This window comes from Mus musculus, chromosome 7 (genome assembly GCF_000001635.26).
Source record: "Mus musculus strain C57BL/6J chromosome 7, GRCm38.p6 C57BL/6J".
NCBI classification, from domain to species: domain Eukaryota; kingdom Metazoa; phylum Chordata; class Mammalia; order Rodentia; family Muridae; genus Mus; species Mus musculus.
In genome coordinates, this window is record NC_000073.6 from 98,201,286 (window position 1) to 98,223,388 (window position 22,103).

General features: G+C 41.0%; 1 protein-coding gene across 6 annotated transcripts in view; it reads right to left on the bottom strand.

The window, feature by feature from the left end:
• Nucleotides 1-12,522: 12,522 nt before the first annotated feature.
• The window catches only part of Acer3 (alkaline ceramidase 3), a 107,401-nt gene continuing 97,820 nt past the window's right edge, over nucleotides 12,523-22,103 (bottom strand). For 5 of the 6 annotated variants that reach the window (NR_153759.1, NM_001360615.1, NM_001360616.1 and 2 more), the window contains 2 exons: nucleotides 16,771-16,816; nucleotides 12,525-15,605 (listed from right to left, as the gene is read on the bottom strand). Coding sequence is in view for 5 of the 6 variants with exons in the window: in NM_001360615.1 (NP_001347544.1) it covers nucleotides 15,552-15,605; nucleotides 16,771-16,816 (100 nt within the window). In the remaining variant the exon portion in view is untranslated. Of the gene's footprint in view, nucleotides 15,606-16,770; nucleotides 16,817-22,103 lie in introns of all 6 variants that reach the window. The other variant, XM_030242889.1, reaches the window with a different exon arrangement.

Sequence of the window (22,103 nt, forward strand, 5' to 3'; positions counted from 1 at the left end):
GAAGGTCCGAGGAGTCTGAAGACTTACTAGAAACTTCATGAAAGGGTGAAGTTCTGAAGGGGCTGGACAGAATGAATCTCCAGAAGGGATTTAACCACACTCCTCTCCTGGAATGGAGCCCTCCATTTTTGAGGCCATAGCTGGGGAGCTGACTGGATTTGAACCCATTTTCTGTAAGCCCCTCAAAAACCCTTAACAGAAATGTCTTCTGTGAAATTTGAGAGTAAGTTGAGGAGGGGAGAAGGATTCCTCGGGGTAAGGTTACTAGAATACAATGAAGACTTCAAGGCGAACAGTTACAACCTCTAAGTTCTGGTCAGGACTGATGCAGGCAAGGGTGTGGGGAAGAGTGGCTTTGAAAACGTATGTGCTGTTCAGAGGGGTTATTAAAGCAAGTCAATTCTTCCTTAGCCTTTTCCTTTATGGTGGTATAAAAGGACTTGGTCCAGTGTCTATTCTGCCACACCTTAGTGCGAAAGGCAGGAGTATAATAAGAGCCTTACTTATTACTTCTTCCAATGCAAACAGGCTTTGTGGGCACAGGCAGCCCCTGATGTTTGTTCTAGGCCACAGATCAGTGAGAAGGAACTGGGACAGGTGTTGACTCTTTGTGTCTGTCCAGAAGTTATGAGGTACTCAACAGTCCCGGGCCAGATAATCTTATGACAAGGATGTTGTTTAGGAGCCACTACTGGGTTTATGCTACCAAGTGCCAATCCTACATTTAACACACATAGAATCTAAATATTAGTTAAGTGACTTGGCCACAATTACACAGCTCTTCAGTGGAGGACCAGGATCCTACCCCAGGCTTTCACATACACAGCAAGGAAATGATGTACCTGGCAGAGGATTAGCACCCATGGGCTCCAGCTGTGTACTAAGCCCGCTCATGCTGACCCTGTAGCTAGCTCTGCTGACAGCCATACCCTGCTCAGCCAGTGGGCCTCTCCAGGCTTTCTTCCAAGTGGTTGAGGGTCTGCTGACTTTCACTGGTCTATGTAGATCTGTGTCTCTGAGACCTGGGATCTGAGAACTTGAAGGTATGGGATTGACCTCAGTCTAATGCTGTAGACGACCTCACTTCAGTGTGCTTTTGCACATGAATGTAACAAAGAAAGCAGTGATCCAAGGAACACTGGTGCAGTTCAGAAAAAACATGTAAATAAACACCAGTAAGCACATACTAAATATTAACAGAGCAGCCCTTTCCCAGAACTTTCTCAAAACAGACCAATTTAAACACACTATAGATTTTATCTGAGAAAGCAAGCAGAAGGTCATATCCAGATTAGGGTACAGTGAGAACACTGAAAGGAAAAGTATTGGCTCAGGACCCCCAAGACCAAGTTCTCAGCACTAAAGGAACTTATTTGCCTCAGAGAGACAGAGGACTAAGGGACAAAGACACGAGATAGAGAAAGAAAGAGACAGGGAAGGGAATAAAGGAGAGGGGAGAGAAGGAGCCAGGGAGAGGGGATGGGGTGTTTGTCCTGGAGTGGGACAAAGGACTGTCTGATAGAGCGGAGACAGACGTGGCACTCAGTACATCCTTTCTACAGACTGGGTTCTATAGCTATGATCTGACATCCAACGAGAATAAACATCTTATGAATCAAATGCAAATATTTGTCGCAAGAGGCATGAAATTATGTCCAAGAAAAACCCAGGGAACAAAATGCACTTGAGGTAAAAGGCCCTTTGCCTTTTTCCTGGAGCCTCTCTCACACTTCCCCAAGGCATTGTTCACCATGCAGTATTCTCCTGACCTTGTTCCGAGAAGGCTCCTCATCTGTAACCATCCCTCCCCCACACCTTGGGGTGACTCGGTTTCTGTACTCAGCCGGGAACCTCTCCTGTGAGCTCCCTTATTTCCATTATTATCTGTGTTCCTCGAATTTATGACCTTAGCCCAGAACTCAGCTGAACTTCAGATCTGTTTATCAACATTATACTTTGCATTAGCATGCTCAGCCTGCTGGGCATGGTGGCCTATGATTTGGGAGTAAGGCAGAATAATCTAGAAATTGATTCCATTCTGGGCTACTGGTAAGAAAATTTGTCTTCAAGTTTTTATTACCAGACGGGCATGGTGGCGCACGCCTTTAATCCCAGCACTTGGGAGGCAGAGGCAGGCGGATTTCTGAGTTCGAGGCCAGCCTGGTCTACAAAGTGAGTTCCAGGACAGCCAGGTCTATACAGAGAAACCCTGTCTCGAAAAATCAAAAAGAAAAAGAAAAAAAAAGTTTTTATTACCATGATAAAATATGGTGACCAAAAACAACATGGTGGCAGTGGGGGAGGTTTTATTTCAGCTTGCAACTTTCAGGTGACACTCTATTAATAAAAGAAATCAGGGCAGAAATTTAAGGCAGGAATCTGGAGGCAGGAACTGAGGCAGAAGGCACAGGGGAGTATTGCCTAAAGGATAGCTTTAAAAAAAGAGATCCTTTCCCCTTTCTTCAAGGAAGTATGCTGATTTAAATATCACTGAAACTTCCCAAAAAACTGAATAATAACATAATAACAAGTTTCATTCAACTTGGCTGTTCCTTACATAAACGAAGGGTAGGGGAGTTATATATGTAGGAGAGGGGGGTGGAGGGACTTTAAGATTAACCGTGGCTACACAGCAAACTGGAGCCACTTGAGACCTGACTCAAACTGCAACAATGAGATGAAAGTGGTCCCTTCACAAATGTTTCGAAGTACAACTACTTCAAAGAGTTACAAAATTTTAGTTACTTGCAAATGATGACTAAACTGTAATTTTAGACGATGAAAAACTATAAAGCCCGTTGCATCATTGATACAATGCAGAACACATAACAGAGGTAAAAATACAGAGAGCTTTCACTGCCAATTATCAGCTGGCACTCCCTCCCTCCTCTCTCTGGGTTTTCAGACAGGGATCTTGCATAGCCTGAGCTGGCTTTGAACTTACGATGTAGCCAACGACGTTCTGGAGCTTCTGACGCTTGTCTCTACGTCCCGAGTACTAGGACTAGGAGCGCATTGCCACATCAGGTTTCATGGGGTGTTAGGAGAGGGACTCAGGGCTTCTTGTATGACAGGCAAGCACTCTCCCCCCCCAGACTGAGATCCCAAAAAAATCCTGTCATGAAAATGTGGAGTGGAGTTGGGAGTTAAAAACTGGCAGATTTAACAAATAATTGCTTTCAAGAGCAGAATCACATGGAGTCAAAGAATTCAGGACAAATCCCAAGAAAAATGATTAAGATAGTTTTGGAGGATACTGGCCACTTTCAGATGTTGGTACTATAGACATTTGTATAGGTATCTAGAAAATTTTCTGTACTATGTACTGAAGGTTTTGTTCTCCCATTTTCTTTGACCTCTCTGTCTAAGAAAAGTTCCGTGGGTAAGGAAAACCCAGGATGAAGGGACTCTGGCCATGGTGAGCATGGCTCTGCCAGGCCTTGCTCTTCTTTCCAATTCCCTCTGCCTTGCTAAAAACCATTACATTATGTTTCTAAAGCTAGCTAGTTAGTCTATTCCCTTATTTGGCCACTTCCTCCTCCTGAGGCTGACCACCAAGGTCCAACTATTAAAGTATTGAAACTCAGTGGCTGGAGAGATGGCTCAGAGGTTAAGAGCACAGACTGCTCTTCCAGAGGTCCTGAGTTCAATTCCCAACAACCACATGGTGGCTCACAACCATCTGTAATGGGATCTGATGCCCTCTTCTGGTGAAAACAGCTACAGTGTACTCATATATATATATTAAAAAAAAAGTAAATTTAAAAAGATTTTTTAAAAAGTATTGAAACTCAGCAATCAAGAGTCCTTTTGGTTCACCTAATTAACATGCTCAATTAAAATTAAACACCTCATCCTAATTTTCCTATGTGCCACATCTTTCTCCTCTCTATCCAGAGGCAGTCCTTTGTCCCATAATGGGACAAATAGCCTTGACCCCCTTCCCTTGTTCTCTTCCATCATTCTCTATCTCCTCTCTTTGTCTCCTATCTCCTGTCCTCTGTCCCTTTGGGGCAAAGAACTCTCTGTGCTGAGAACCTGGTCTTGGGGGTCCTGCACAGTACTTTCCCTTACACAGACGGCCTTGGAATTTTGACTAAGGCTAAACTATAACATCTGCTCTACTTCTGTTAGACTCGATACCAGTCTTTCATCTGTAGACTGTTAAACACATGCTTACCTCTGACCTCCAGTATATGACAAGGGCAAGGATTATATCCTCTGGTGGAGATGTTTTGTGATAGTACCAAGAAGGGGTCTGCATACAGATTAATGATGATGCTCACCCATACCTTTCACTTAGATTTTTTTCTTTCTTAAAAAATTTAAAGTAGAATTGATTTCTGTTTTCTAGAGTGAAAAATGGCAGCACAGGATATTCTATGTGCAATGAGATGCCCCTTTTTTACAGTCACATAGTATCCATGTTAACCTTGGTGGGACATAGTCAAAAAACAAACCATGGTTTGTTTACTAGGTATCTAACACTCTGGCTATGAGGAAGGGAAGAGAGGGTAATAATGTCCAAACCTTGTAATGCCCATCTGGAACCCACAGAGGAAAACCAAACAGAGACACTGGAGTAAGGGTGAATTAGCAACAGCCTTGTAAATCAGCAGTGTTCTCCACACAAGGGGACCTATATGAGGCCTGGCCTGGAAACTGAAAAGCCTGGCTTTGGCTTTCATACTGTTTGTCCTTTTAACAACTGAAGTCTTTGAAGAAGTGGCTGCAATCTTGTCCCCTAGTGATGTCTCGAATGAGGTGCTGGAAAATTTATTCTAGTCACCTTTAGTGGTGGTGCTGAGATGAACTTTCAAAAACCTTTTTTAAAAGCCCACAGCCTTAGGGCATGCTGCGCTATTCTTAACCTGACTTGTGGATTCAGAACCCGCATCTTACAAATTTACTAACTTTGTCACAAAGTATGTGCCCCTTTCTTATTATACATATTTTATGCAGAATAATACTTGGCTAATAACAGTACAGAAATAAAGTGGTAGGAAATAAATGCATTCTTTAGAAGTGGTCCCTCACGTCAGCTGAAGTGAGTATAGTCAGAAATCACAATTGTAAAGCAAATACAGTTTCACAGACCGCTTTGGAACTCTTTGGCTTTATTCCCGTATAAGAGAGGAAGGGGAATGAGGCATAGATAGATGTATGATAAGATCAATAGCAAAGGAAGACTGTAGGCTACACATAACAAAACAGCATGTGCAAAAGAAGCCCCGTGCCCTCCTCCTGCTAGAGAATGTAGAGGCGTTGTAAAGCTACAAAAGCCTGAACCTCAAACTTTTTCTCAGTTTTTAGGGTCAGCAAGCACTTCTATACTGAGAAGTATCATTCTTTTTGTAAAAGGCCTCTATTTTTAATCACTAACCATGTATCCCAGGTGCAATTCCTTGTTCAAACAGAGAATCTGGAAATCCCAGCGGGGTCCCTCTAGACTCTGATCTATGCTCATAACACTGATAAGCACCGGCCAGGAATACAAATACACACTTACACACATGTATAACTCAGGGGCTGTAGACATGGCATAGCATTTAAGAGTGCTTACTGTTCTTCCAGAAGACCTAGCAGTTCTCAGCACCAACTTAGGGCTACTCCCAACAGCCTTTAACTACAGCAATGCACTCTTCTGCCTCTTGAGCTGCCCCCACCCGACCCCTACCCATGGAATATGTTAAACCTGAGATTCACTAGAGAAAAAAAAAAAAAAAACAGTTCCACAATTTTGAGCCAAATGAATTAAAGGAAGCTTTAATTAAACACTGGCCAGGAAGATGGACTCAGGCCAGTTTCCAGGAAATGGGCACGTCTTGTTTTGCAGAAGCTTTAAAAGTCAAAGCCCACAGTGCATTTATTTCCCATCAACCTAATCAGGGGCAAGCATGGATCTTGACCTATATCCTGCTCCTGTACCTCCTTCTCACAAGTGAGCAAGCACATCTCGTAAAAACAAACTTGCTTAGGGGGGTGACAATATGAGCCTTGTTATTTTCCCAAAAAGCACAGCCCCTAACATTCCAGGAAGTTACCTATCCTTGGGCAAGTGGGGCTTACAGGTTAACTATGGCTCTTACACACACCCACACACAAAAACTGAACAGATAAAACTTTAAGTTAAAGACGCACAAAATGCCTTCAAACTTTTTCCTTACTAAGACTTATCATGGAATATTCCTGTCTTCCATCCCCTTCTACTTTCACTTTCCCTGGAGCACTTGGGGATGATGGGCAAGCTCCCAACCAGAAAGCACCAGTATCAAGCTAGCCCTTCCTCCTTCTTCCCCGTTGGTGGTGGCTTATAGTGATTCTGGTGGTTTGAATACGAATGGCTCCCATTGGCTTACACAGTGAATGTTTAGTCATCAAGGAATAGCACTATTTAAAAAGATTAGGAGGTGTGGCCTTGGAGGAGGTGTGTCACTGGGGGTGGGCTTTGAGGTTTCAAAAGCCCAAGCTAGACCCAATGACTTTCTCTCTCTGCTGCCTTTGAATGCAGATGGAGAACTCTCAGCTTCCATGTCTGCCTGCTTGCTGTCATGCTTCACTCAATGAGGATAATGGATTAAATCTCCGAAATTGTAAGCAAGCCCCAATTAAACACTTTCTTTTTATAATAGTTGCCATGGTCATGTTGTCTCTTCACAGCAATAGAACACTGACTAGGACAATGTCCTATGGCCACAGACCAAGGATCGAGAGGCTGTCTAAGAAATCCTGTACTTTAAGACTGGGAAGATAAGGAGCTGCCTGTTGTGCACATGTAGAGGGTAGCTGTGGGGAGCAGGTTATTACGGGGCTGGTGATGTGGACTAACCACTGTAGCATTGGCCATATACAACCATTACAAAAAAAAGGTAAGGTTCACTCAGTGCGGCCCAAAAGATTTGACTGAGTAGCATGCATGCTCCTGGAGCTGACAGTTTGATGGGTTTCAAGTGAACAGGGCCTGAGGCAGATGGAAGGCATCCCTCAGCAGCTCTTAGCTGTTTCATGTGCATTTCCAGGACAACTGAAGAGGCCCATGGTGAAAGGAGCTGGGGTGGGGCACTCTGCCTTGGGCCCTGACAGTGCAGGACACCTACCTACTACCCAACATTAACTACCACCATGCCCCTCATTCACACAGCTGAATTTGCCTGCCAAATCCTGGGCCAGGACAGAGACCTGCTCCTGTGCTTTTAGCAACCTGCACTTCCCTCTTGGGGACCACCTTTCTATAGTTCCACAGTGACATTCCCTGGGAGTAGGACAAGTCATCTAGCCTATGCCAGAGCCATTCTCAAACGCCCACACCTTATTCAGTGCTCATGGGATGAATTGGAGGCAGAATGAATTGTTGCCACTGTGCCTGGGCATACAGAGCATCTGGGCCCAAGTCATGGAAATGGGGGTGGGAAAAGGAAGCAGTTAATTTAAAATCTACTGTGGTGTGTTTGATCCGGGTGGGATTTATGTGAGATCTAAGTGTTCAAGTTTAAACTCAAACACCTTTCCCAATGTGCCAGTTAAAGACAGTAATATCAAGAGACAGTATTTTTGTTTTTTAAATTAAGTTTAGTGTGTATGTGTATGCCATGGCACATGAGTGGAGGTCAGAGAACAACTTTCAGGAGTTAGTTCTCTTTCCACCACATGGATCCCAAGGATCGAACTCAGGTCCTCAGGCTTAGTATATGAGCCTTAACATGTCATCTCACAAGTCCAGAAGAGATGTAAACATGGTCATGCTGGGAGGAATGAATAGCGGAATGTGGTGGTCAACTTTGCATCTCTTGTATACTGGCATGAACGTCAAACAAATACAAATTTAAAAAGGTAACATATTCTCTGGCTGCTTGTTTTCCCAATTCTAGTTCTACAAGATGGTCCAAGAAGTTCCTATTGCTTGAAGAGATGAATCTATGTCTGTAACACATTTTGCAAACCTTCAGCCAGGAGTTAAGAAGATCCTTTGGAACTGGAGTTACAGACAGTTGGAGCTGCCTGATGTGGGTGCTGGGAAGTAAGCCTGGGTCTTCTATAAGAACAAAAGATGCTCTTAACTCTCAAGGCATCTCTCTAGCCCCATGTTCTGTTAACTATAAAAACCTCATGAAGCTGTTACCATGTGGAAATATAATATTTGGTCAAACTGAATCTGTTCCGAGGTGTACTGGCTAGTTTTGTGTCAACTTGACACAGCTGGAGTTATCACAGAGAAAGGAGCTTCAGTTAAGGAAATGCCTCCATGAGATCCAACTGTAAGACATTTTCTCAATTAGTGATCAAGGGGAAAGGCCCCTTGTGGGTAAGACTATCTCTGGGCTGGTAGTCTTGGGTTCTATAAGAGAGCAGGCTAAGCAAGCCAGGGGAGGCAAGCCAGTAAAGAACATCCCTCCATGGCCTCTGTATCAGCTCCTGCTTTCTGACCTGCTTGAGTTCCAGTCCTGACTTCCTTTGGTGATGAACAGCAGTATGGAAGTGTAAGTTGAATAAACCCTTTCCTCCCCAACTTGCTTCCTGGTCATGATGTTTGTGCAGGAATAGAAATCCTGACTAAGACAAATTGGTACCAGAAGTGGGGTATTCCTGTGACAACTTGACCATGTTTTGGGGAGGACTGTGGAAAGACTTTGGAACTTTGGGCTTGAAGATCCATTCATTGTTAAGAGCTCTGCCAGATGTTTTATAGGAGCTTGGAAGATAATATTGAGAACAATGCAGAAGATGGAGGCCTGGCTTGTGAAATTTCAGAGGGAAAATTAAAGACTCTTTTCAGGGCCATTGCTGTTTTGATTGTGAAGATTCTGTAGTTCTGGTTAGCTGGGGCTGAAGAATCAGCTGTGATTAACAAGATACCAGAACTACTAAAGCAAAAACTTTGCATTACTGGGACTATTGATGCTGGTTAGCTGGAGCTAAGAAATTAGCGGTGATTAAAAAGAGACCAGCATCATTGAGGTGACATCTTCTGGAAAGTGTTTTCTGAAAGCACAAAGAGGCTGTGTTCCAGAGATAGCCAAGGTTGTACTCCTGCTGCAGCGGGTCTTGGTAATATGTAAGGGTCACCCAGGTGGTACTGGTTTTGAAGGCATGAAGGGGTCATGCAGAGCAGCTGAGGCTCGGCACTGTGAGAGGCCATGGAAGGCCATTGGTGAAGGTGCAGCCTCAGTTGCAATTGAAGGCCCAGGACGGAAGGGGTCACGCAGTGTTTTGGAGATGCCAGTACCATGAGATGACCACCAAAAGCAACAGCAGCAGTGGAGTACAGGCATCTGGAGCCTAGAGGACGACTCGTGTGCTACAAAGGGCATGGCTGGAGAAGAGACCCAAGCCCTTGGAGGAGCCCAGAAGATTGTGAGTTGGATCCCAGACATTGGAAGGTTGGAGATTGATTTTTGCTTTTGATTGTGACTGTGCCCTGATATTTTCCCTCTTGAAGGAAGAAACTGTTTTAGTGGAGCCCACAGATAAGAGACTTTTAATTGTAAAAAGACTTTGAATTCTAAAAGAGATGGATATTTTAACGAGATTGAAAATTTAAGAATATGTAAAGACGGTGGGACTTTTAAAGTTATTTGGATCTTGGGGATGAATAAGAATGTAAGGGTTGAGGCTTACTAGTGATGTGTTTGTGTGTCAAGTTGACAAGGGGTCAATTGTACTGGCTAGTTTTGTGTCAACTTGACACAGCTGGAGTTATCACAGAGAAAGGAGCTTCAGTTAAGGAAATGCCTCCATAAGATCCAGCTGTAAGGCATTTTCTCAATTAGTGATCAAGGGGGAAGGCTCCTTGTGGGTGGGACCATCTCTGGGCTGGTAGTCTTGGGTTCTATAAGAGAGCAGGCTAAGCAAGCCAGGGGAGGCAAGCCAGTAAAGAACATCCCTCCATGGCCTCTGTATCAGCTCCTGCTTTCTGACCTGCTTGAGTTCCAGTCCTGACTTCCTTTGGTGATGAACAGCAGTATGGAAGTGTAAGCTGAATAAACCCTTTCCTCCCTAACTTGCTTCCTGGTCATGATGTTTGTGCAGGAATAGAAACCCTGACTAAGACACTAGGTCATGATCACTCACTCATGTTTGGTTCCAGAATAAACTCTTAGTCCCTTTGATCTGTATTGAGTTGTGTTGTGTGTATGCTTCTGGGAATTGAACTTAGGGCTTCATACATGTGTGATGGGTGAGCACGCTATCCACTGATCTATCTTCCCAGACTATGTACATATGTTCTGGCACCTAACCATGGAGCTTTCACCAGAAGAGTAGCCTAGTTTGGTGTTAGATACTAGAAGGTACCAACTCTGCCCAACCACTTAGTGTTATCTCCTCAAGTAGATGTTGGTAAGCTTTTTCAGGGACTTGGACTTGCTTGGTTGGGCCACAGTCCTTTGGTTTATTTTGAGTTGGTGAGTAGATAGCAGTATGGTGTTCACCACGCTCATTTTAAGTGCCTATGGTTTCAGAAATTTTGGCTTAATTTTGTTTTCAGAGTGTTTGGTTATTAACTTGCTAGAATTCAGCCTTTTATCTCTTTGATACTCCTCTAGTGTCTAATTTACAGAATATTTAAAACATTGTAATTTGGCACCCCAGATGGTTTTGTTTGATACCTGTGTAAATTCAGCTTACAAATACTTAAAAATTAAATAAATATAACTATAGATGATTTGATTTTATGCTTCCCACAATAAGGAACACTTGATTCCTCCTTCCTTCCCTAGAAGACCTGGGCAACAAGAATTCAAGCTTACAAATGGAAAGCCAACTTTAATTGATATTTTAAAAATATTTTTTTAAAAAACTGAAGTTTTAATTTATAATTAATTGAGTTTTAAAACTATATCAAGGATAAAGAAATGTTAAAAACAAGTAAAATACTAATAAAAAGTTTTAAGATTTTGTAAAAACTAAAGATGAATTCTAAAAAAATAAAAACCTAAGCATTCTTAGGCTGTGCTTTCTGCCCTGACTGTTCTCTATCAAAGAACTACTGCAGTCTATTTTAAGGATAAAACCTAAAGAGAAAAGAGACCCCATTCTAAACTCCCCAGTTCACCTAACAGCCTTACCTTGAGTCCTTCTCCTCTCACTAGCCCTTTCTTCTGTCTCACTGAGGTAGCTTTAATTCTAGTGTGTAGTACCTTTTGCTGGGTATAGCCTATTCTGTGTCTTATCTGCTCATGGTAACTTTCATGGCAGCATCATTGTCATTTTGTATTCAGAAAGAACAAAATGACAAAAGTCTGTGGCCGTTTCATTCATACATTTAAAAAAAACCCACTTCATTGTGTATTTTTCTTAGCATGCTTAATTTTTTAAATGTTTACTCTATGTGTACCAGTGTTTTGTCTGCATGTACATGTGTGTACTATATGTATGCCTGGTACCTTCAGAAGTCAGAAGAAGGCATTGGATCCCCTGGAACCAGAATTACAATGGTCATGAGCTGTAGCAGAATTTTTCCTGTTCAATCACTTTAAATATTAATACAAGAAGTCTGTGATTGGACCAAGAAAAGGGAGGCAGAGCAAAGAGTTTCAGGGAGAAGGATAGGGAGAAGGAAGAAAGATGGAGAACAGGACGATCCAGATTCTGAGTGGCTTTAAATAGCCACAGATAGCTATGAGTATCTTATAAGGATGGATAATTACAGGACAATCTGTCTTATCTAGGTGGGAAATTTATATCATTATCAATTGGCTCTGAAATTATTGTTTGGGCATCTTGTGAATTGATAATTTATTGATATATAAATCTGACTGATTAATTATAAGCTTCTAGAGTTTTGATTTACTAGGTTAAGGGGATTTGTGACTGCCGACCACAGGGGGTGAATGGCTGAGAAGGTATGAGTGGCTCTGAGGCAGGTGAGCAGAGCTGGGAAGACTGCCATCAGGAGCTAGTCTAGAGACAGAGGCGGTGAGCCCACCTGGGCAGACAATACCTGGATGTAGCACGAGAAGTTGGTGCTTATTTTTTTGTTGTTGTTTTTGGTTTTTTGAGACAGGGTTTCTCTGTGTAGCCCTGGCTGTCCTGGAGCTCTCTCTGTAGACCAGGCTGGCCTCGAACTCAGAAATCCGCCTGCCTCTGCCTCCCGAGTACTGGATCAAAGGCGTGTGTCATCACGCCCGGCACAGTGCCGATTTTTTAATATTTCCCACAACAGTGAGCCACCTTTAGGTGCTGGGAATTGAACCCAGGTTCTCTGCAAGTCCAACAAATGCCCCTGATTGCTGAGCTATCACTGCACTCTATTGCCACGCCGACTTTAAAACATGTAAGTGAACATGCGTGTCTGAGAGACAAGCACACACTGCCTTATAATAAATGTAGGCACTCTTAACTTACTGAAATTTATTAAAATTTTTTTTTTTTTTTGCTTCTTGTATGTTTTATGAGACCCTAGAATGCTACTTATGTTTATCAGACAAGCAACATTCTTTGGTGTCACATCATAAAAGCTTCATTAAGCTACTAAATCTTAGAAGGAATATATAGCTTTTGGTAAAGATTTTCTTCCAAAACCAGTTCTGTGAAATATTAAAATTTTATTTCATTTTTTAAAAGTCAGGGGTAACAAAAATAAAATAGCATCAAAATGCTCTATGTTGATCCAATGCTCTGAATGCTGTGCTAAGAATTCTTCTGTTGGACTGATTCCTTTTATAGGAGTGTTCTTAGTGTACAAGTGATGGAGGTAAGATTTCTGTTAAGGCTGAGATACATCTAGAATGGTGGTTATATTTGCCAAAGGTCTTGAAGTTGAACTTTCTTTCCCTAATGTAAATTATAGGAGTTATAATACCATCAAGCAACAATATCAGACCAGATATATTTACTCTGTATGTAATAAAAAGGACCTACAGTATAAGCCACTAAAAAGCTGAAGGAATTAAAGGATCTCTTCAGACTACAAACAGAATGCTTTCACTTCTTACTTAAAAGCAAAGTAACGATCAGTCCTTATAGCCTTATGCTTTTCATGTTCTCTTTTGGCACTGTTGGTACTCAATGGTTACAATCCCATACTTCCTTCTCTTTAATCTAGTCCACTACTGAATTTTTTTTCCTACAAATTGTTCTTTCCATATTTTGACACAACTTTAATGCATAACTATCAGTTTATTTGTTTGTGGATTTTGTTTTGGTTGTTGTTGTTTTAACAACCTAAAGGACCATATCCAGAATAATTTACATAAGCATAGCTATGCTTTTCCTGATTCTGGTCCTTTCTGGAGCTAATGGCTGACATAATCATATTATTTTTACATTGACATTTTTAAAAATTATTTATTTTAGGTATATGGATATTTTTCTTATATATGTATGTGTACAATGTGCATGTCTGGTGCCAGCAGATGTTATAAGAAGTTGTTAGAACCTTAGAAACTATAGTTATGGATGGTTGTGAGCTACAATGTGGGTGCTGAGAATCAGACTCAAGGCTTCTGTAAGAGCAATTAGTGCTCTTAAATGCTAAACCACTCCTCCAGCCCAAATTCTTACATTTTTTTAAAAAATCATGTACAATTTATCATTATGATACAAGGATTCAAGGCAACTCCTAAAACAAAAACTCTACAGCCTCCTCTCCAACCAGTAGATAAAATAGGAAAAGACTCTCTTTGGCAAAGACTCCATCCCTCATTAACATGGGAATTATACAAAATAGATAGTCATCCTTTAGCTCCTCACAAAGATTTTTGGAACTACAGCTCTTAGGATGGGGTAAAGTGAGGTAGGAGAATAGGAAATCCTAGTGCAAACAAACAAAAGCCAATCCCAAAGGAAGACTGGAAACCTTTCCAACAGATTTATGCATAACAAAACAGCATGCTTTAAAAAACAAACAAACAAACAAACAAACAAACAAACAAACAAACAAAAAACCCTACCTTCCTAATTGCCAGAAAAGATGGAGGCTATGCAAAGATCCTATAAAGAGCAGAGACTCTTCTGGTCCAAGGCTTTTCAGCCTTAGACCTTTCTTAGTCCTTAGACATACTCTCATTTTGGGGAATATTTTTCTTTCTTCCTAACAGAAGGTCTCTACTTCCATCACCATTCATGTGTCTCTGGTCCAGTTCTTGTTCCAGAACACAAGAAACTGGAAAATTCAGTAAATGTGTTCTAGACTCTGATCTATGCCTATGATCAAAGTACAACTAAGGTCTTCTTATGTTTTGGCATGTCTTGCTTTTATAAAAGGTGTGTTTGTCTAATGGCCACCTGAGATGTAAAGGAAGGAAACTGGCACTTGGCATTAAAAAACTAAAGCCAGAGGGTGAAGGAAATATTTTTGGTTTTATAAATATTCCAAGGCTAACTAATGAACCAACACTGTTTTTCTTTTTTGAGACAGAGTTTCACTATGTATTCCTGACTATCCTGGAACTATATAGGCCAGGCTGGCCTTAAAATCACAGAGATCTGCCTATCTCTGCCTTTCAAGTGCTGTGATTAAAGACATGCATCACCCTGCCAGGCTAAAGCTTGTTAATGAATATTGAAAATATGAGAATTTTTTAAAAACCAATTTCACATGGGGAAAAAAACCCCACTTTTCTTTTGGGGCCATAGCTTAGATATAACATATGATCTTTCATTTACTGTTTGTGATTATTAATTCAATTTCGTATACATTCAAATCCGAATTAGAACTATTTGCTTCACTATGCATACTGCATAATGGAAAAATTAAAAAACTGACAACTTTCCCTGATAAAGTCAATTAAACTGTGTTGTCTTACAGATTACCAGTTAAATTTGCTAGACACAATAGTAATAATAATTTGAAGATCAAAGAAAGCAAAACAACAGCCTCTAACTGGTGAGAGGACTACATTCCACGGGTGTTCTGGAAAAGCTTCTGAAGGGGTGTTGGATGGCCCACCCCTTTGATTGGCTGTGGGCCACAGAGTCCAAGACAAAATCTTGAATGTGATGAGAACAGAGCCCACTCACTGGCAGGTCAGAGTTTACTTCTAAGACTCCAGCTAGCACCAAGGCAGATAGCAAGGAGCTGCCTAGAATCCCACACCTTTTCTTTTTTATTACTGGAAAGCCATCTGTGAAATTAATATAAGAATGTAAATCAAAGATGACACGGCTAAGTGCTGGCTCACAGTCAACCATCTGGATATGGTATTTTGCCAGTACTTAATGACTTTGTTCAATATTTAATTAAAAATTAATAAAGATACAATTAACATGCAACTCTTGTAAAAAAAGAAAAAAATATTAATTTTCCATGAATGACCAGCACAAACTGTTAACCTGTTAAGAAAAGCCCAAATTCTCCACCATTCTAGAATATAAATATACACTTTCTGTTTTTCTCTAAGCATCTTAGGTCCAGGGCAAACGAGATAAAGCCAGGAGCTAAATACCCAACAGGCCAATTGCCCATTCTCTATGGCTGGGTCATTCAGGCTGAGTCATTCATCTCTTGTGATGGGCATGGTGTCTTCAAATGTACAAGTCTTTGGGGGGTTCTTGACCATCTTGGCAGAACTACATACAGTAGGTGTTTTTTATTTTCTTGGTAGAATAATTCATCAGTGCTTCCTCTGAGGTTCAAACATGACTGCTGGCCAGATTCCAAAGAGAAACTGTGGGAACAAGTGAGGGCAAAACAAGAGAGAACAAGATTATTCTATGCCTGAAAAAAATGAGGGAGAGCAATCCCTAGAGGTCTGGGCTGTAACACATGTTAGGCTTGTTTGTATTAGTAGCCTGAACATAGCAACTGCCTTCCCAACTCATATCAGATCTCAAAAGCTACTTCCACTTAATTTATTTAAATACATTAAGCATCTACTTTGTCAAGCATGGAAGTAGGCATTTCATTTGTAATCTTTTTTTTTTTAAGATTTATTTATTTATTATATGTAAGTACATTGTAGCTGTCTTCAGACACACCAGAAGAGGGCGTCAGATTTCGTTACAGATGGTTGTGAGCCACCATGTGGTTGCTGGGATTTGAACTCCGGACCTTTGGAAGAGCAGTCGTGTGCTCTTACCCACTGAGCCATCTCACCAGCCCTCATTTGTAATCTTAAAGAAATTTTTTGCTGTGTGAGTGTATATGCACATGTGTGTGTATGTAAATGGAGTGCTTGTGGAGGCCAGAAGAGGTAGTGTGTATGTGTGTGAATGTGTATGTGTGTGTGTGAATGAAGTGCTTGTAGAGGCCAGAAGAGTGTGTGTGTGTGTGTGTGTGTGTGTGTGTGTGTGTGTGTGTGTATGTAAATGAAGTGCCTGTGGAGGCCAGAAGAGGGTGTGTGTGTGTTTGTGTGTATATATATGTAAATGAAGTGCCTGTGTAGGCCAAAAGAGGGTGTGTGTGTGTGTGTGTGTGTGTGTGTGTGTGTGTGTGTGTGTGAAGTGCCTGTGGAGGCTAGAAGAGGGCATGGGGTCCCCTAGAGTTGGAGTTAAGAGTTAAGGTGGTTGTGAGGCACTGGGCATGCTGCTGGAAACAGATCTTGGTCCTCTGAAGGAGCAGGGTATGCTTTATACTGCTGAGCCATCTCTCCACCCCCTTAATCTTCAATTCTAAAATTAATGCTGTAATGCTGTGCTTAACAGCTTCATTCTGTTGAGGTAATTTAGGCTTAAAGAAGAGACTTGTCTAAGATCACAGGGTAGCAAATGGGTAACAAACACTTCAGATTTGAGTCTGTGCTGCCCCTCTACTGATCCACCTCTCCTGCTGTCTCTTACATCCATTTGATCTTCTCAAGACTAGCACTACCCTTCCCTTTACAACATACTTACCTTCACTTTTGGCCTGTACCTCAGGTAAAGTGTTCTTGTATATAAACTGAAAGAAAAGTGGGAAAACCTCTCAGACAAATCAACTCATAAACTATAATTTCAGGATGTTTGTAGTTTAGAACCAAGCATGGCATTATAATGCCCCATGTGTTTGGTATCATAATCCCATCTTTGAAAACTGCAGCTATACGCATTCATTAAATAAAGGTGTGATAAACCCAGAGAGGTAACCGTTTCTTTGGTATCTGTCATTAAAGTGAGCCGCTCACTGCTGGAGGTGAGATTAGTTAGATCTGGAAAGTAGTGCAAACGGCAAACACTGCTCAATCTGTCCCTGAAAGTCACTAGGCTGTCTATAGCATACAACATATGTAATTTTATGTATACTACACTACTTAAATATATTTGAATAGTAACAAAATATCGTGACAACACATACAAAATGTACTTTTCTAGTATTTCAAATAAGAATGCAAAGGTCAAAAGAAACTACTAGCTAAATTTATAAAATTTAATGTGGCTATGCTACACTTTTCCTGTACCAAATCTGGAACTGCAGCAAATGGCAGTTTAGATGTTACCTGGACATTTGCTAGCGGTAAGACTTTAAACTTGTTGATTTTCTGTTATATTTATTCAACAAAAAAAATCAAAACAATTGCTTTTATCAGAAAGTTTGTTAGCACAATCTAGACTGACATTAATGCAAAAGAAAAGCCTTCACTGAGCATGGTGGCATTTATTTATTCTAGTACTTAGTAGAGGAAAGCAGGGGGGCCTTGAGTTTGAGACCAACCTGGGATACTTAGTGAATTTTAGGCCATCATAATCTACAAAGTGGGAACATTATCCACCTCATGGGTATAACACTGGGATTCTCCAGAGAACCTGCTCAGTCCATGGACTGACAACAAAGCTAAGTGTGGCTAGCTGAGACTCTTGGTACACAAAGAAGCCACAAAAGTGAAGACAGTTCTAGTGAACCTTGGACACTTGTCCAATGTAGGCTCCTCAACAGCATAAACCATAGCACAGATGAGTGTCTACAAGTAGGCACCCTGACCTTGGGTCTATTAGAGACTCTTTCCAAATTTTGAGAACACAGAAAGAAGCAGTTCCAAGGCTTACTCTGTTTCTCCTTCCTGTTTTTTCTGCCTCTGCACCCCCTTTTTCTCTTTACTTCATTTTTAGTAGTATTTCTACTTTATTACATATTTTTTTTAAAAAAGCAGACTCCCTATCCCCCTTTTCTTGTTGCTTTAAGGAAGGGCACATGTAGTCCAGGCTGGCCTGCAATTCACTCTGTAGATGAGGATGACTTTGAGCTTCTGATCGTCTGCTTCTATCTTTTGAGTCTACCATGCCCATTTGGGGGGAGGTGGGGCCGTTGGTTCGAGACAGGGTTTCTCTGTAGCCCTGGCTGTTCTGGAACTCACTCTGTAGACCAGGCTGGCCTGGAACTCAGAAATCTGCCTGCCTCTGCCTCCCAAGTGCTAGGATTAAAGGCGTGCGCCACCACTGCCCGGCCTACCATGCCCATTTTATGTGGATTGGGGATGTGCGTGCTAAGCCAGTATCCACCAGCTGAACTACATTCCTAGAGCCTTTTCTTTTTTGCCTCTGTATTTCCCCTTTCTCTCTTTCTACTATAATATATACTTTTGCTTTACCTTATTTTTTAAAAACCTTTATATTTTTATTTTAAAATCTCCCTTCTTACATGTATCTAATTTTGTTTTCAGACTTTGAATAATAGGAACTCTCTTGCTGCTGTTGTTTTGAGACAGGTTATCATATGAATGATGCTGCTCTCAAACTCACTATGTACAGCTAAGAATGCCTTCTGAACTCTCAAACTCCTGATCACCTGCCCTCAGTTCCCAAGGACTGGGACTACAGACATGCCAGTGTGCTCAGCTTGTTGTTGTTGTTGTTTTTTTCTGATCTCTTAACCTTTTCCATTTTTTTTTTAAATTAAAACAAATGTACTGGGGGTATTATGTGTGTTTATCTGTGTGTGTCATATGTGTGCATAAGTCAGAAGAGGGTTTCAGGTCTTTTAGAGCTAGGATTACAGGCAGTTGTGAGCTGTCCAATGTGGGTAGGTTTTGAGAACCAAATTCCAGTCATTCGGCAGAGCAGCAAGTGCTCTTCACTGCTGGGCCATCTTTCTAGGCTGACTTGACCTTTTTTTCTTTCCCCTCATAACAGTCTTCTTTACTCTTCTTTTCTCTGTTCTTTTATTTAACCTTGACTCTCTTTGATTTCTTCTCCCTTTTTGTTTCCTTCCTTTATTTCACTCAGCATTATTTTTGTATTAATCTTAAGCAATTTTTCATTTTTATTAATTCTCTGAGAATTTTATACAATGTAATTTGAAAATCCCCACTCTATTCTTTGCAATTTTTTAACTTTGCAGCACACTATATTAGTTTTGCCATTTTCCATTTTATGGTCAGTGATATAGAATTGGGTTTTAATCAATATTAACTATATTTATAGACATTTTGGCTTAATATTGTTGTTATTATAGCAGTCTATTTTCTCTGCTGACAGTGTTACTAGTGGACTGAGCCCTCAAGAGCAAGCTGACCAATCAGATCCCAGAATAAAACTAGAAGAAAGCTTGTTGTGGTGTCACACATCTTTAATTCCAGCATAAGGATCACTGAATTTGAGGTTAGCCAGCCTACATGGTGAGTTCCAGGCCAGCGAGTGCTCCATAATAAGAAGCTGTCTCAACAACAACCCCCCCACAAAAAAATGCCAAATGAAACAAAAATCAATGACAGAGCAAACTGGAAAGATATCCAAAATAACAGTTTGTCAAATCACAACACAGAAACACAAGAAACATGAAAAAGCAAGACAATGTGATTCTTCCAAAAGATAATTTCCTATCCATTCAACTTAATGACAATGAATAAAATTCTGGATAATTTGTCTTAAAATTGTTACACAATCTTAAGAGTGATGAAGCTGCATTAGGGACTTTAAAACTGAAAGCACTGACTCTTCATTCCGCTAGTACGGATCCAATGATACTCTAAAGCTGAATAAAACCTGACACTCTGCCCTCATTTTGTAAAACCTGTGTCCTTTGTTACTTTAAATTTTTGAATCAGATTTTTGCTCAGATATTCATGCAGACATGCTGAGTAATTAAGGAATATTCATTTAAGGCTGGTAATGCCATGCCACACATAGCTGAAGGAATTAAGAAAAAATAAGTTATTGTCAAGATTTTATATGACCAATGGCCATAGTTTTCACAATATCCAGTTCTAGATAATCAGATAGGTACTTAGAAGTCTTCAGTCACGTGCCTTAAATCCAAACGCTTAACTAAGTACATCTGTCCTGAAGTGGAAACTTCTGGTTTGTTTGGAAAGTCAGTTATATCAAATGATGTTTTGCTAGGGCACATAGGTAAAAGGATGTCTTGCTAAAGCGGACATGTGAAAGAATGTTTTTCTGAAGCAGGCACAGGTGAAAGGATGTTTTGCTACAGAGGACACATGAAAGGATGCATGATGAAGGAGTGTAAATATGACCCACAGACAGTGGGAGAGGAGCTTTGAGCACCTCACTATTCTTCACTAACAACAAGCATGTATTGGTTCATCTTACATAGCATTGTTGAGCTCAGCTTGTGGTAATAACATCATTGAGAGAAACTAGCCCAAGAACTGCTTGTGAGGTTCTGACAGCTTCTGTGGCCTTGCCTCAGGCAAGTTAGTGATCCTTGCAGTTTCTCCAGGACTAGACAGCAGCTGCTGGTTCGTGTGTGGTGTCTGCCTGCCTAGAGGGATGGACTGAAGCTGCTGAGTTGTATTTGGTGTTTGCTAGGGGGCTTAACTCTGAGAAAGAAGATGAAGCTTGCCTCCAAAGAACTATTGCTAAAGAGGTCCACTTCCCCCATATCCTAATAACTTTTCTCTTCCACTATCTCTGCTGGGTGGTGGGCAAGAGAAGAAGTTGAATGCTTATTAAAGTAGGTTGCAAAAAATTTATGCCAGTACTGTCCTTTCTGAGTTTCTTTTCCCTCCATCATTCTCTCTTGTATCCTAGGAACAACAGTTCTGATCAATAGGCCTTATCTATAAACAACTTGTAATGATTTGCAACTAGACCCCCCACTGTCAGCTCTACATGGCCATTGAAAATTAATGATCAATAAGATAAAGACTGCTTACCTCTGCATGTTTCTTGATTCTGTTCCCACTTTTGTTCCTCCCAATTAATACCAGAAACTCTTTAGTACCTCAAAGATAGAACTGAAGCCACTGGGTCCTGTGGCACTTCCTGCTATAGCTCTACAGAATATAGCCTATAGCGTCTTTACAAAGATGCTCTATCATACCAGAGATTTCCAGTGTACATCCAGAGCACTCCACAAAACTAAGGCACCCTCCTAAATCATCATAATATAAGCCTTCTAAACAGGTGATTAACACACATCCAAGCATCCCTGATTTCCATTTTAATTATCCCAAGGATTTCCTTTTCTCTGCACTAGGTTCTTACCCAGGCATAAGACATAGCAACAGGCTATACCTTAATAAGTTTGTTTGCCCTAGCTACAAGAATTCCTCAATTTTGTTTCTCATGCACTTGCTGGTCTTCTGGTTTTCATTTTGTAGAATGACCTTCAACCTGCATCAAATGTCCCTCAAGATAGAGCAGACCCAAGCCATGCTCTCTCTCTCTCTCTCTCCTCTCTCTCTCTCTCTCTTTCTAGACAGGGATTTTCAGCGTAGCCCTGCTCTGGCTGTCCTGGAATTCACTCTGTATACCACACTGGCCTCAAACTCAGAAATCTACCTGCCTTTGCCTCTCAAGTGCTGGAATTAAAGGCATACATTACTACTTCCTGACTTCTTTTTTTCTATAAATATTTTAGTTTGTTTCCAAAAAGAATCTAAAGCTAAATGTGCCATTGGTGTGTACATGGTGATCTCTTGATGTACATACTCATTCACTAAACAACATATATACTGGGTGCCGGCTATGTGCCGGGTGGCATTCTGCACATCTGAAAAGTGGTAATAAATAGGTACGTCCCTGCTCTGGATGAACTTACCCCAGAGCTAGGGAGGAAAACAAGTAGCTGCAAACATTAACTAGTCACAAACACTTCGAAGGAGCTGGAGAGACAGCTCAGCAGCTACGAACACTGGTGGATCACAATCATCAGTAGTTCCAGTTCCAAGGGATCTGATGCCCAGGCACACACATGGCACACAGAAATACATGCAGGTAAAACATATAAAATAAAAATAATTTTGTAAAAAAAAAAAAATCAAACAAACAAACCAATGAATAAATGACTT